General features: G+C 41.9%; 1 protein-coding gene across 4 annotated transcripts in view; it reads right to left on the bottom strand.

Moving 5' to 3' along the window:
* The window catches only part of TRAPPC13 (trafficking protein particle complex 13), a 44207-nt gene that overhangs the window by 8374 nt on the left and 19185 nt on the right, over positions 1-16648 (bottom strand). For 2 of the 4 annotated variants that reach the window (XM_019532148.1, XM_019532149.1), the window contains exons 7-10: positions 11075-11119; positions 6981-6998; positions 3528-3661; positions 298-496 (exon numbers count right to left, since the gene is read on the bottom strand). In XM_019532148.1, the coding sequence (XP_019387693.1) occupies positions 298-496; positions 3528-3661; positions 6981-6998; positions 11075-11119 (396 nt within the window). The remainder of the gene's footprint in view (positions 1-297; positions 497-3527; positions 3662-6980; positions 6999-11074; positions 11120-16648) is intronic. The other 2 variants (XM_019532150.1, XM_019532151.1) reach the window with 1 other exon arrangement.

Here is a 16648-nt window from a genome sequence, read left to right as displayed (position 1 = left end):
AAGCAAAATTATTACACAGATTGAAAGGAACTTTAACTCTCAAGCTTTTTGTTTGTGAGGTAGTGTTACTGTTCACCTACTTCAGGGAACGTTGTTTTTCACACTACTGAAAATATCCTCAGAATATCCACTCTTAATTTTCTTGAATGTGTGTGAAGAAATATAAAGATGCTGAATTTGTAAGGAGTTCAGTGAAGAGACAGATACTGTAAACAACTTTTTCTAGTCACAGCATAAGTATCCAGATTTTGTATTTGGTAATTTTGAAAATGGATGTTTTAAATTATGACGACTCACCATTCTTTGGAGCTGACTGGTCTGCAACCTTCCTCGTTCCCCTAAGTTTGTTTTCCACACAATATCTAGTTTACCAATTACTGTAACACCTTTAATCACTCCAGCTTTCTCTGCAAATTCTTGCTTGGGTTTTAGGCAATATAAATATTGACGAGTATCCATAGGCTGTAAGTAAGTCCTTGAGCCAAAAGTAGACATGCTGAGAGAGAGAGAAAGACCATCTCAATTTTCATATAGTTGGTTTCAACAGTTTTCTTAGATTATTGTTAAAGACTAAAACAAACATAATTATTTATACTCTCTGTGACATTTTAGAGACAAAGGGCACATCTACATGAGATGCTTAATGATCATCTACTATGAGTTAGCATGGGTGGCAAAAACCAGGTTAATGTACAGTAGCTTTAGTCCACTGCGCATTAAGCATCACACAAAAGTTCATCTGCGCTAATGCGTGGCAGCCCAGACTAACATGGCTAACTGTAGGCATGTCTACATGTTCATTAATGTGCCATAATTATGTATTATAATTGTTAGTACCCATTATTACAGGCAATGCCTGTAATTTACTTGTAATAAATACCTGTATTACCTTTAATAATGGGTACTAACTTAATGTGCCACTATTATGGTACTTTAATGAACATGTAGACATGCCTATAATTAGCCATGTTAGTCTTAAGTTGAGTGGAAGGCAGGGTAGGTTTGCACCTTATAGACCAGATAGACCAAGACTTTGGCTAGTCTATAAGATGCAAATCTACCCTGCCTTTCATGTGGCATTTCACTAAGGCTAAAAGTCTTTACAGGAAAAAAAGAAAAGAAGCAAAACAGACTGAGGTGGTGTCAAAACAGCAATTACAGAGAATGATTCACAATTCAAGTACTAATGTGATATAGTTGTAGTGTGGTAATCCTCAGGAGCATATTTACATGGCGAGGGGGTATTGGGAAGGAGAATCAGTTTTGCTAAAATAGTCTATTATCCTGTGCCCATTAGTTTCTGGACAATGTTTCTATACAAGCAGTCTTTGGATGACACTAGTACTAGTTTTGAGAGGGAGATTTACTTTAATTTAGTTTGACATGTTTTGTACAGAACTTGGGGGCGGGGGGGAGAATACTATGAACACTTCAAATATCACGCATTGTTAAAACAGTGTTAAATACTAGCTTCGTTTTAAGTTCAAACAAGTATCTACAGCAGTGCTCCATCTACCACACACATCAAATAAGTAATATGGCTGTCCAAAGCTTCCGACAGAGCTTCAGATCCAGGGAAGCTTCGGACACTTCGTGGTCCGAAGCAGTATGTCCGGATTGAAGCGCTGCCTTGTTCGGCTTCCTGAAGCGATTCAGAGCCACCTCGGAGATTTGGCCATAGGGTATAATGGGGAAACAATAAAGTATTTATAACTTCGTTGTTTTTTGTCCGATTTGGATTAAATTTTCAGAGGTGGTAGACTCCACAGAGAGGATAAAGCCTACCAAGTTTCAAGAAGATCGGTGCAGCGGCTTGGGGGCAATGGTACTCCAAGCAAAACTCACGTCACGTCTAGGTGTTACAACATAGCAGGGTGAAAACTGCAGGGATGGTAGCTCTTACTGAGGCCACAAAGCCTGCCAAGTTTCAAGAAGATCGGTGCAGAGATTTTGGGGAACTGCACCTCAAGCTGTGGACAAGGAAACTTATGGCATGGGTGCTGTGGGACTGACTGTGTGAACCAGAAGAGAGTTTAGTTATACAAGGATTATTGAGTATCTACCATGGCAAGTGGTAGGAAATGAGGAAAGGTGCTATACAAGTTGTCAAATAATACAGGAAGTTGGTGGTATCCCAGACTTGCTTCTGACACTGTAAACAAACAAACAACCTTGAATGTGTTACTTATTAGGCCTGTGTGAGTCGGCAGCAGTCCGATCCAGAGCTCTGGACCTGGTTTCCACCTCCATCTGGCCCAAGCGGCTCTGAAGCTGCCTGGCTGATAAGCTACTGTGTTACCAGTTACCATCTACATTTTCACTGACTACTTGTCTTGTATGCATACCAGCCCAGCCCCTGGCTTCTTTACTTTTCATTCCATCCAGGAAGAGCACACACCAACTTCCTTAGCCCGATGAAGGGTTTCTGAACCTGAAAGCTTGCTTGAAAATTGTTTTCCAACTATTTAAGTTGGTCTAATAAAAGATATTAGATTCACCCAAAGAACCTTGTCAATCAATCATGATTCACTCAAGGACCAGGGACTCAAAGACCAGCTCAATACACAGGACCTAGCTACTACATAACTACTTAACGAGCATCAATTAGCACCTACAAAACCAAGCTAAGGAGAGGAAAGAATCAATACAGACAATCAACTGCCCCAAGACAGAGACAGCCTTGGCAGGTGTTTTGTCTGTCAGCAGCCAGGGGTGCAGGGGTGCCTCAGCAGGGGCCATCACCCCTGCAGCTGTCACCCTGCTGCACCTTAACACACAGTGTCACCCATGGCACAAGTTTTGCTTGTCTGCAGCTTGAGGTGCAGTTCCTTCCAAATCCCTGCACCAATCTCCTTGAAACTTGGCAGGCTTTGTGGACTCAGTAAGAGCCATCAGCCCTGCAGTTTTGACCGCCCCCCCCACCCCCGTCTTGTAACACATAGACGTGACAAGAGTTTGGCTTTCAAGAATTGGGTACAGTTCCCCCCTAACTCCTGCACTGATCTTCTTGAAACTTGGCAGATTTCATGCTCTCAGCAGAGGCTACCATCCCAGCAAGTTTCATCCAAATCAGACAAAAAACAACAAAGTTATAGATGTTTCATTGATTCCCCATTATACCCTATGGCTGGATCTCTGAGGTGGCTCCAAAGCTTCAGAGCCGCTTGGGCCAGATGGAGGTGGAAACCAGGTCCAGAGCTCTGGATCGGACTGCTGCCGACTCACACAGGCCTAATAAGTAACACATTCAAGGTTGTTTGTTTGTTTACAGTGTCAGAAGCAAGTCTGGGATACCACCAACTTCCTGTATTATTTGACAACTTGTATAGCACCTTTCCTCATTTCCTACCACTTGCCATGGTAGATACTCAATAATCCTTGTATAACTAAACTTTCTTCTGGTTCACAAATAGGTTACAACTATTCACTTTATGCTAATTGCATACTTTTTATTTTAAGAAAGTTACTTAATAGAGCATCATAGTTTCAAAGTTGAACTATATGCTCCCTGATTTTAAAAAGCTTACCTTTCCCCAGCTTTGTTGACAGTATTTAGTTCTGCTACATTGTACATAATAGATGGCTCTAATGAAACCTTCTCCATAAACATTGGAGAGGTTGTAATATTCTGAATCTGAGCTTCCAGAAATACTTCGTCTGTCTGAAAAAGCAGAGAAGCAAATTTATAAAGATGCAATTAGAATTTTAAAAATGGTTCAGTCTTATTGCTTGAAAAAAAATCCAAAAACATCAAATGTATATTAGTTCATGCCTGCAAATCAAAGTTACAGTAATTAATACAAGGAAAAAAAATTTCATCCCAATATAATTAATAGGAGCAAAGTGTTAGTCAACTGATACCTTGCCAAACAATGGATGTGGGATAGTTCTACTCACTCCAACTATTCCTTTACAAGATGTTGTATGATAACTTCCTAAGGCTTTCATCAACAACCCAAGTTCTATCCAAGTTAAGTAAAGATTAGTGAATTGCAATGCACGTTAAAGGACATGCCATGCAAGATTACTGATGGGACAAGCTAGGTAGAACAAGCACATATAATCAAGAATATTCACTCAAATTTATCTATTGCAATGAAATTCAGTAAGAAAGATGTCATATGAATTTGCATAACTACTTTGAGTTGTGCTAGCCACAAAGCAATCCAGTCTTCTTTCTTGATAAACCGCATCATGCTATGGTTGCTAACATTGTGCAAATCTATTGTTTTCATTGGTGCTCTAGCACCAAAGCATTCCATGAAAAATGCAAGATATCAGTGAATTTAATTTGAGGTTGGCATGTGTGAACTTGTTCAGGAAAATAAGCTGCACACAGTTGGAGTGGATCCAGAGGGGATGCAGTGGCTCGGTCATATCCTCCTTTCCACAGTGTAGCTTGGTGGCTCTGGCTCCTCTGCAGAGTACAGACCACACTGCAGAAGCAGCAGCCAAGGACTTCAGTCCCTGAAGCAGGTACAGATCACCCCCAAAACCTCCTTCCCCCACAGCTGCACCTCCCCTCCCTCTGCCTATTTATGCTTCTGGATGCAGAAGAGGAGGCCCACTCACCATTGCTGCTGTGCTCAGCTGTCTCAAGGGTGGGAAATGCCCCAGAGCCACTACTGCCTTGTTCCAGCTGAGGCTGTGGGGAGAGGCTGCATGGGAAACTGAGTTCAGCTGGGGACAGTAGCAGCAGGCAGGTTCCCCCTTCCTGCCCTTTCTTCTTCAGCGTTTCCCACCAGCCTAGGAGCAGGTGCAGGAAGGGGAAGCTGTCTGCTACCACTGCTGTCCCTATCCTACCCGAGTTCCTTACACAGCTGCTCTCCAGTTGGGACAGCAGTGGCAGGTGGGTCTCTCCTTCCTGTGGTGAGAGGCATAGAGAAGGGGAGGAAAGGTACCATTGAGCATGGCAGGGAAGGGAGTGTGCCATGAGCAGCAGGGTGGTAGATTCTTACCTGATTCAGAGACTTCAGAAAGTCCCATAGCGAGGTCTGCCCACCCAGGTTGTGGTACAAAGGGGCTGGTGCAGGGAGAGTGCAAACATCCCTAAAATGCTAGTTGCTGCTACCAATTTTCAAAATCCTGGATCTATCTATACACATAGCTTGAACTGTGCGAGTTCACGGGGAGGTATCCTGTCATCAGGAAAGGCAGGATTCATGTTTCATCTGAGAAAGTAAGGAACCATGGGCCATGTTCATCTTACACATCCTGTAGAATCCCAGACAGATGAAGCTATCTTGGAGTTCTAAAAATCTCAGCATTAAACAACTCCTGGAAAGCTCACTTTACTAGATACAATGTCTGAAGCACCAATAAGTAACTCATTTTTGTAATTAGGTGACCAGCTAAAATCAATGTGAATTACTGATGTAAGCAGAAGCTGGGCTGGGGCAAGTACCATAGGTCTTGGATCTTTCTAGAACATGTGGGAAAAGGTAAGATATGCTCAAGTAAAATTCTGCCCTCAAAATACAGCACATTTATTAGCATATCACATGCCCCATGTCATACGCTTTTTTCTGGGGAGGCAGAATGAAGTTTGGGGGGAAGGATTTTTCCAGTTTTCTGTGTCACAGACTGGTGTCAGCATTACTACCACTTCCCCCTACCGAGGTCAGCCAACAACTGCCAACTTGGCAGCAGCTGTGAGAGGATTAAATCTATAGCTGTTGTCCCTACAGCCGGGGGGGGGAAGGGAAGGGAAGGGAAGGGAAGGGGAAGTGATGCTGACAAGGAGACTCTGCTCCTGCTCCATGTGGCCAAAGCATTCAGCCCTGGCTGAGCTGATGCTGAGTACAACCCCGTGCTGCCACTCCAGCATCCTTTCGCCTTCATTTCAGTGTGAGAATCAGTTTTGTTGCTTAAAAGATGCACCCCAACTATGGGTGGCTAGTCTGCAGGGAAATAGTGCAGGTGACATATGAATAAATACAGTAGCATGTGTTGACTTAGCAGTTATGTCCGTTATCTAAGTAATCCTGTGAACTGGCTTAAAATTGATACTGTTGGAAACTAATTAATGAAAAAAATGTATTTCTTTATCCCATAAATCCATTGCTTACAATCTTCATTTACCCAAATTTAAACCAGAGATTTTTTTAATGCCACAACCACCAGCAGAAATTTAGAAGGAGCTAAGTTGAAGGGAAAAAGATAAATTAGCAACACAATGAAAAAGCAAGTTAGTTTTATAGTAAGCCCAAGACTTTTAAAATAAAGTTAAAAAGACTTTAAAACAGATGAATATTTTATAAGCTCCTAAACACAGTGCATGTCTTAAACCTTAAAGAGAAAGCATATTGCAGAAATACCATACTAAATCACCAATGCATGCAATTAAGTGTCAAAGCATAGTTTAGCTAGCATAAAAGAGGACAAGTTCCATTTTGTGCTCTCTCCTCAAACCCACCGTCTCCACCAGCCAGAGACTAAAGGATTTTTTAAAGATTAAGTAAATGGATAATTTGTGTTTATAAATCAACCACTTCCAAGATCTACATACAAACAAGTGGTATTCTCCCAAAAGAGAAAACTTCAACTCTTTAGCTCTGTTTCTCCAAACATAAGAGCTGCCCATTAGAAATGTTTAGTTTTGTTAAAAAATATGATAAATACAATCATGATTCTTCTACTAGACACCTAAACATTTTTGCAAACTGACCATCACAAATAAGGTCTCCTCTAATTCTAGTTTCAACAATGGGTATTAAAGAAAGAGCTAACTGCTTTAAAGAATTAAATATAGCTGTGTGTGTGTGTGTGTGTGTGTGTGTGTGTGTGTGTGTGTGTGTAGAGAGAGATAGATAGATATATATGTAAAGAAGTATGGATGTGAAAAAATATCAGTTAATGATAGGCAGAACAAACATTGCTTTATCATTTATGGTTTTAAAATAAAAAATGTTGATAACAGGCACAGAGATGAAGAGACATTTAAAAAAGCATACATATTTAGAAAAATAAATAAAAATTACCACAGAACTGAGGTCACTCTAATGGGAAAATAAAAAAGAACACATTAGAGAAATTAGGGTTAAATGTTAAAGAAAAAGGAGGATAATTTTCAAACAAAATGCACTTTTGCATTTTTTGCACTTTTCAAATGAGACAGCATTAGTAAGAGAGGAATGTAAATAAAAAGACACATGTGACAACTATATTTCTAATATTGTCAAACTGCTTACTATTATTTTTTTTTATTATGCTTCAATTTTTTTATGCCTGCTTGTTCAATAAAGACTCAAGTGAGTAAGCTACAGATCAGGTATGGTGGGAAAAGTAACAGAATTAAGATGTGACTAGTTCTTGAACAGGACCCAAATCTACCTAAGATATAAATCAGTACAGTGAGTTCTGTTGGTCTTACTAGAAGAATGAAGACCTGTTCATTTGGTAAAAGCCTAGGACAAAAATTCACTGCCTGCCATCAAAATACTCATGTGCTACAGCTGACTGCAAAACAGGATACAATGTTTCCAGGAAAAGCCTCTTACCAGAAGAGGCACTTTGAAAAAGATCAGTTGTAATTACATACTTTTCTCTTAGGGCCCAACCATGTAACTAGTTATGCCAGAGTGTGATAGTGGTATTTTCCTTGATCAGGACTTTATAAGGCTCTCAATGAAAGCCTTTCTATTGACATCATTGGGTGTGGGTTCAGACCCTAAAATTTCAAGCCTGACAGGCAGGGACTAGGCCTCCTATGTTTTTAAGTAGCTCTGTGCCAATCTTGGTGGCTGTCCTAATTTGGGACCTTTGCATGCTATTACAATACAAGCAACAACAAGAGTTGATTTTTTACTACTTCAATTACGTTTAGAAAATATTTTGTATCTTTATACTGAAGAGTTGCAATCCATTTTCTTAGTGAGACCTTGGAAGTAGAGGCCATCCCACTGCAGTAATCTTAGCAATAGATGAGCAGGCTAGTCACCCTTTACACGATTTATTTACTTGAAGTTATATACATACAAGATACCTTATTTGTAGCTTTCTCTTCCCCAGAAATATTTCCTTTCATAACATTGAGAATTTCATTCTTATGATAATACTGACAATATAATATCAAACAGAACTTCTAACCAAAGAATAGACTGTTTAGTCACATTTTTTCTTTCTGAAATAATTCAAAATTAAATCAGCAACATGATTAGATACTAAAGATAATACCAGCTGTACATGTTCCCAGACAAAAAGAAAATGATGCAATTAAAACAGCTTTGCAAACATTCACCAGCTCAGATAGTACACCCTCTGGACTACCCTTTGCTACAACTGATGGATGTATAAAATGGATAATAGTGGACTGGATAGGAGAGGAACCCTTTAACATTTTCCTCCTCCTTTAGCCAAGTGGGTGATATAGAACTATTAGTTTTGTAAAATTATCCATGGTAGTTTGAGGGGTTTTTGCTGGTAACTGTGTTGGTCTAAGGACATAGGCAGGCAAGGTTCTTTGAGCAGATGTGGTATCTTTTTCCAACTGAGTAGTTGGAAAAAAGTTCTTAGCAAGCTTTCAGGTGCAGTCACCCTTCTGCAGGCATAGGGAGTCTCTGCTGGTCTGAGACTCCAAGAAATGAGAGAAGCTAAAGTACTCCCTATGCCTGAAGAAGGGTGACTGGATCCGAAAGCTTGCTAAGAACTTTTTTCCAACTACTCAGTTGGTCTAATAAAAGATATCACATCTACTCAAAGAACCTTGCCTGCCATGGTAATTTTATATTTTTCATGACAAACCTGTGCCCTCTGTGGCTTATAAATACATCATAGAATTAATTGTTCCCATCTAAAATTGTCCCGAGGGTTTAAAATTTAAGACTTTTTTTGCTTTCCAGCAATTCACAAAACATTAACTTGCTCTTTAAAAAAGTTTCTGCTAAGAGAGTCAGGTTTCCATTCTTAATGACATTTCACAGAGTTGAAGGGATATTTCACAGAGGTAAGGGGATGATAATACTTTTGCCTGCAGAGATCCATAGTCTCATTATCTTTCCAGATGGAACAACTACTGAAGCAATATTATAATCCATGGTAGAAAAAGGAAGCATTCATTTTGTCCCCTATAAAGGTGCCCATTAAATTCCATTTTACTAGTGGCACTAATATTTTACCTTGCTATAGTATACTTTTAGATACTCCTGTTACTGGAAATTGGCAGATAATGCCAGTTTTACTAAACAATTAATTCCACTCCCTCATGTTTTAATATCATAGATTGCACTGCTTGAAAGGTTAGAAGGACTGACATTTGCAAGATTAGATAAAACTTAAGTCAGATGATATTTGAGGAAAGCATTTAACTTTTGTTGGTTCATCACATTCAACTTCCTCACACTACTTCCTGTAGTTCATTCCTAGTAACAACCTAGCAGTTAATGCATTGAATTCATTTGGAATGGAGGGAAAATGTTCATAAAGACTTTCTGTATGACATCAGGCATGACACTCTTTACGTCTCATGTTCCCATCTGCAAAGGAGGAATAACTCTGCCCTTCTCTCACCCTTTACCTGACTTGTTTATTTAAATCTATCAACTCTTTAAGGCAAGGACTATTTTGTATTCTACATACAATGCCTTATACAGCCCTGCTTGTGTATGAGCCTCTGAGCTGCTATTAATGCATGCAAGTAAATCAGTATAAGTGGAAATGTTCTGGAAATAATTCAGTTCTCTAAGGACAACTTTATTCACAGAACAACACATGAATACATATTTAGGAATGCATGCGTTAATCCATGCAGGGAAACTACTGACTATTTTCATTCCCTTTCTTCCCACACATTAGATCTTATTCCTCCCTTCTTCTAACCTATGCTGAAGTTTTGAGGCAAGTAAAATACTTTCAATTTTATTATTTTGCAGTTTCTTTCAATGACCCCTATCCAACTAGAGGAGCACATTAGTTGGATGTTTCTAGTCAAATTAGATTTCAAAGTTACTCATTTAAAATGCCCAACTTGCAACCGAAAATAATGAATTACTTTTACAAGCATCAATCAATTTGTACAGCACTTCTGTGGATAGTATTAAGTATCAGAGTACTATCAAATAACAGACTGGGAAAATGAAGCACAGAAAATTAAATGACTTGCCTAACATCTCACAGCATGTGAATAATACAGCTTAGAAGAGAACCCAAATTTCCTCACTCCATATAATTGGAAGGGGCTTTCAGGGTCATCTGGTCCAACCCTTTGCATGAAGTTACTCCTAAATCATTCCCGACCAATGTTTATCCAGCTTCCTCTTGAAAATCCCCAGTAGGAGAAACCAAACAGCATTGTAATCATGTAAGATCAGCTGTTGAAAATCCTCAGTAGATATAATATCCAATTATATGAATGTATATGATCATAGGAAAGTAGGGCTGGAAGAGACCTCATGAGGTTATGTAGTCTAGCCACCTGCTCAAGGCAGGATCATCCCTGACAACCATCACAGTTGTTTCTTTAACCTGCTCTTGAACGTTTTCAGGGATGGAGGGTCCACAACTTCTCTAGGTAGCTTGTTCAAGTCCTTAACCACCCTCATAATCATAACTGCCTTCCATCTTTGAAATGGCTTTTATGTAAACATAATATTAATGACAAACATAAGAAATCAAATTACTTAATAAAGGAGCATGTTCTCGCTAAACCAAAACCAAATGTTTTGGAAGCGTGGCAAGTAAGTACTTAAAAGCTGACTGCAATTAACCTTCTTCTGGACAATTTAACAGTGGTCTCCCAATCACATTCAGAATATTTACTACAAAAAAGAAATCTAAGAAATGACTCTAGTAATTAAAATTCAAAAGAAAGCAGCAGAAAAAATTTCAGTTAGATGGAATAAAACCCTAAAGATGTCAGCCTTCAAATCCAGTTTCTCCCCTCTCTAGTATGAACTAGACTTCTGATATCTAGTTTTATTTGAAAAGCAAAGCAAATAAATAATATTTTCATAAATTAAGCAGCTTAATATACCTAGAATCTCTCATTCTTAGTGTACTATATTTTTAGTGGGGGGGTTTCCTATTCAGCTTAAGTACTACTTACTGTATGTTAAAATTTAACAAGTTTAGTACTTACCTCAGCATTGTAGAACTTTGTTTTCACATCTAATGGTTTGAGAACCTGAGGGAGAAAATACAGATTGGAGAGTTTTCTCAAATTTCTCTGCAATTAAAAAATACTGATTTAAACTATTATTTATAGGTTCTTAAAATACTCAGTGATCCATCTTTTAAGCATTCTTTTGATATGGCAGGAAACATGTGTTAGCCAAATGAATGATAGATTTCAGCTTATTTCTTTATTCTTGTTTATTGGCTGTATAGCTCATTGATTTACTAAACACCGGAATGATTCTGACATGCTGTATGACAAATAATTTTCCACATCAGACCAGTTCTTACATTGGGAATAAAAGCTGTTGATCAGCTTTTTTAAAAGTAATGATTCACTCTTCCATAACCCACAAATACTTTCTAATTTGTTTGAAAGAAAACAAATGCATGAAATATTTGCATCAAATCTCTCCAGTGTTTTGCAACAAATAAAACTCACCCTGAGACTCAGGAACAATTTGAAAACAGTTGTAAGTCAGTGAAATATCAGCTGTGTGTTATTAGCTAAAAATCAAGCAATTACTAGCCTGGATTTCTTTGGAAGCACAACTGTTACATCTCAAGGGATGATTATTAGAAGAAACCAAACAGCATTTTAATCATGTAAGATCAGCTGTTGAATACAGCATCAGAAAATGTATCTTGGGAAAAGTGATACAAAATGCTAGTGTTAAAATAAGTTGTATATGAATTTTTATATAAAAGTATATAGTTTGTACATGCAAGTTATACTTCTCCCTAATCCAAAAAAGTTAATCCCCTCAGTTCTGGAATTTCTGTTCTCCAGTTGTGGTCCAGTTGAAAGAAAAAGTACTACCGTATTTACTTGAATATAAGATGAGGTGTGTTCTCCCCCACCATTAGCACGGGGAAAAAATAGGGGCACACCAATACTGATTTTTGGGCCAATACTGATGGCCAATTGTTAACCAGCCATATCCAATTGCTGATATGCAGTACGGGTGTGTGAAACAGGCCCTATTCGATTTGGATTCTGCCTAAGTCGGGGACAGTGATTCAATTTGTTGATTCAGATCACTGTCCCCTATTCAATTCAGCCTAATCCGAATCTGAAGATTCGATGCTGATTCGGAGAATCTGCGATTTGGACATAGTCACAGCTTTAAAGGTTTTTTCTACATACCTTGAGGTACCTGGCATGGCTTGTGAATGCTGCAATGCTGGGGTGGATGGAGCGTACCACGGATGGAGCGGCCTTCCTGTGTGCTCAGCAGTGAATTTGGAAGTAGTTCCACTCCATTTCCAGGTCCGCTGGGGAGCGTGTAGGGGGCCCCTCCCGTACCCCGTCTCCATGATCAGCCACAGAGGGACCCCAAGTGCCCCCCCAGACCCAGGAGGCACCAGTCGCTGAGACAGAGGTGGGGGTGGGGAGGGGAGGCCTCTCGCACTTTCCCCAACGTACCCAGAAGTGGACCAGAAGTGCTTCTGGCCCACTTCTGGATCTGCTGCCAAGCACACTGGGGAGCCCCCCCTGCTTCTGTGGGACACTCCATGCACCCCAGCATCTCAGCATTCACAAGCTGCCTGCTACTTAGAGGTATGTAGAAAAAATATTTAAAGCCATGTTTATGTCCAATTGCTGAATCTTTCTGAATCTCTCCAAATTGATTCAGAGGGTTCTGAACTGATTCGCAGAGACTGAAGGGTCCTTTGCTTCGATTTGGATTCAGAGAGTTGGCCACCAAATTGGGTCAAATCTCCACCGAATCAAATCAGGGACTGAAGCTTTGCACAACCCTAATATGCAGCCCTGCAGCTTGACGAACAGCATCTGGCTGGTAAGTTTGGGGGGGGGGGGAATGGGGGTGCTGATCAAGACCCCCACAGTGAGGGAGGGAGTGAGGCCCCAGCCGGGGCAAAGAAGGGCCATGGGCAGCTCATCAGTGGGGCGCAGGTGGCTCTCACTGCTGCACGCACCCCCCGGGGAAGCATGGGGTGCATGTCCCCCTTGGATTTGTGCACAAGGCAAGGGCAGGCTGCATCAGCCTCTTCCCGGTGGGAGGGCTGGGTTGGGGCTGTGCCTGAGGCAGGCAGTGGTGGCACTGGGAGAGGGAGGCCACAGTGGGGGCTGCAGCCACCCTAAAATTCACAATAGCCACCCCCGGAGCTCCCCTCCCAGTGCTGCTGCCACCTGCCTTGCCCCCGCCTGTACTAAGCACAGGCCAGGCCCAGCCCCCACTTCCAGGAAGAGGCCAGCACAGCCCCCAGCTCCTCACCTTACAATGCATCCCACCCTCATCCCCTGGGGGTGTGTGCAGTGACAGAAGCTACTCCCCTCCCTGCTCCTTGCAGCCCCCAGACAAGCAGCCCATGGCTCTACCCCATGCCGCATCTTGTTCTAGCTGGGCAGCACCTGCCCGTCCCAGTCCCATCCTCACCATGGGGGCTTTGAACATGGGGGAGGGAAGAGGCAGGGCACCCCCCTGCCTCTTCCCTCCCCCATGCCCCTTCCCCATAGACGTATTGGCCAGGCACTGCTCTCCAAGCTGCCGAGATGCATTCCCGGCCACGTGCGATGTGCAGCTGCATGCATGCACATGGCATTTAATCGGTGACATTATCGTTCACATCACCCCCAAAAAGCAATTGCTGATCATTTCAATGTTCCTTTTATCGGTGCAGATATGATATGGACCAATATATCGGTGCACCTCTAGGAAAAAAATAGTTCCTCACCTTACATTTGCATATAAGGAAACCTCATTAAATACATAGTCTATCATTAAACTGCTACCACCAAAAGCAGCATATGATCAGTAACAGATGCCAACTATGAAGTTGATTAAAGGCAGCCAAAACTGAGCATGGCCCATATTGGGCAAACATACTGAAGGGACACTATTTTTATAAGGGACAAAAAGGGCAGGTGTTCCCTCCACAGGGAACTGGTACCAGGTCTGGAGGTACTACAATACCAGGTTGGCACCAGGAGGGCCAAAGCCAGCCATGACATCCTCCCTTGATGCCAAAAATGCTTTATCTTAGCCAAAAGGCTGAGATGCTGATAGGAACTTACCACGAAGATAAGTTAGTACAGCTCATCTGAGTAAGATATATGATACTGCCCATTGCACTCTGTCCCCTCAGCACTGACTCTTGAAGTCATGGTGAGCCACTACAATGAATACATTTCGACTTCCTTTTCACTCCCTGTACCTTTCATTTTCATTTCCAATAATTCCAATAATTCCTGTTTCTTCACCAGCCTTAAATGTCTGGCAAACATGACCAAACAGGGCCCCAAACAGTTCAGCCACAATCTCTCCCCCTTTCTCAGCCTGTTGCTTATTTTTAGCGTGGCCTGGCCCTCCATGAGGTAGAACAAGACCACGGTGCCCTGCACTTCATCTGCATATACATTTTTGCAGAATCCCAGGATTCATGATGAGACCACCTGGTTCTAGTAATGAGTGGGTGGCAAATTAGCACATGGATCCTTTGAAGGGGGTTTCTGGAGTACACACACATACTGAGTAGTGCTGAGCTGTGGGGTCACCATGGCTGGAATGCTGTTGACTCTGCTGGGTCCTAGCCCAATGAATTATATGGTAAATTATGAGCCTTTTGGCTTTGGACTACTATCATGCATCGCCTGTACTATATATAAATAAGTACAAATGTGCTGCTTACTGTGGTGTTTATAGAATACCTGCACTAAAACTTGTACAAGTTTCCAAAAAAAAGTAACTTCATCAATTCTGCAAGAACCAAATTATTACAGGTGCATTCATTTCAAAATCAGTGTTTTTAAATTCCCCCCTCACTTCCATGGGCCCAGGGACAGCAGGTTCTGACAATAAAGGGATGGAAGGAAGGGGCTGGTAGAAGGCAAGGGGGCTACCTGACTCCCCTCCTGGAACTATTTTCTTTTCTGTCGCAGTGGAAGGAGGATAAATTTAAGGCAAACCTCAAATAATTATATTCTATACCCAGAAAATTATAACAAATTTATAAAATTTCCATATATAGAATCTGTTATTGGGTCGTCTTATATTCAGGATCATCTTGTATTCAAATAAATATGGTACTTTTAAGCCATTTACAGAAATTTTTTTTAATATAAAATGTACGGCCAAGTGAAATAACATGCTTTTTCATGATGCACCAATAAAGATTTTTTGGGCCGATACCAATGACTGATTATTGACCAGTCATATTGGCCAGTACCAATTCAATTGCTGACATGCAGCCAGGCAGCATGGAAATCTGCATCCAGCTGGTAAGTCTTGTGGGGGGGAAGGATGTGTGGAGTGCAGATAGAGGCCCCTACAGAAGGGCTGGGGCCAGGACATGGGACGCAGTCACAGCCAGCTCATCGGAAGGTGTGATGGAGCAGGAAGGGTGGGGTGGCTCCCACTGCAGTGCACACCCCAGGAGAATCATGGTGTGAGGTAAGGGCGGGCTGCCTGCTGCATGCTTAGGGCTGGAGGCTGTGCTTGGCTCTTACTGGCAGAGGGGCTTGGCTGGGGCATAACCCCCCTCCCCCTCAGCTCCACCACCTCTTGCCCTGACCCGAGCACAGCCCTGGCTTAGCCCCCCTGCTGAGAAGAGGTTAATGCAGCCCTGGAATTGAGTGTACAGCAGGCAGCTCCCACTCGCCCCATGCACAGATCTGGGAGGCACATGCCCCCATGCCTATCCTGGGGGTGCACACATTAGCAGGAGCCACCCCCTGCGTCCCCCCAGAGGAGCTGCCTGCACCTTCATGCCATGCCCTGCCCCAGCTATGCAGTGCCTGCCCCAGCCCCATTCCCTCCCTCACCTGTCCCCTTCCCTCCCCCCACAGACTTACCGGCCAGACACTGCTCTCCATATGGCCATGCTGCCCTCCTGGCTGTGTGACTGCTACAGCTGCGTCCATACACACAGCATTTATCAGCAACATTATCAGCTACATCAGCCAAAAAAAAGCTGATTGACGATAATGTCAAATTTTCCTTTTATTGGTGCCGATATGATATGGACCGATGCATCAGTGCACCTCTACTACAAGCCCCCATACTTACTAAAAAAAATGGACAGAATCTAGTTCTTATCTAAAGCCAAACTACCCTAGTGAAAAATCTTAAACAAATCAGTCTTTCCAAAGACTTTGCAAACTTATTCGGGGGGGCGGGGGTGGTGAGAGAGGGTTACCTTTCTCTGTACGTATAAATCTTGAATCACATAGGTTTGTTTATGCATTTCTCTGCCTGATATCATGCCATTAGATCATTTATATCACATGGATTTGCGATTTGCATGCGTTCTGATGTTATAAAGCATTTGAGGAAGAAAGTTTTTCCCAAACATGGCTACATATAGAAGTCTGTACTATAGAAAACTCACTAAAATTACAGACTTTTACACAAGAAAGCCCCGGGGGAGGCACACCTGGGCCACGGGTTGGCAAGGATTTAGTTGGGGAGCTTCTGGAGGGGTTGGACGTATTCAAGTCAGCCAGCCCGGATGATCTCCACCCTAGAGTTCTAAAGGAACTGGCCGAGGTCATTGCAAGTCCCCTGACACAGCTTTA

Source organism: Crocodylus porosus, unplaced genomic scaffold (genome assembly GCF_001723895.1).
Source record: "Crocodylus porosus isolate Cpor-Errol unplaced genomic scaffold, CroPor_comp1, whole genome shotgun sequence".
In the NCBI taxonomy this organism is placed as follows: domain Eukaryota; kingdom Metazoa; phylum Chordata; order Crocodylia; family Crocodylidae; genus Crocodylus; species Crocodylus porosus.
The sequence above is the reverse complement of the archived record's forward strand: the minus strand, read 5'-3'. Positions and strand labels throughout refer to the sequence as shown.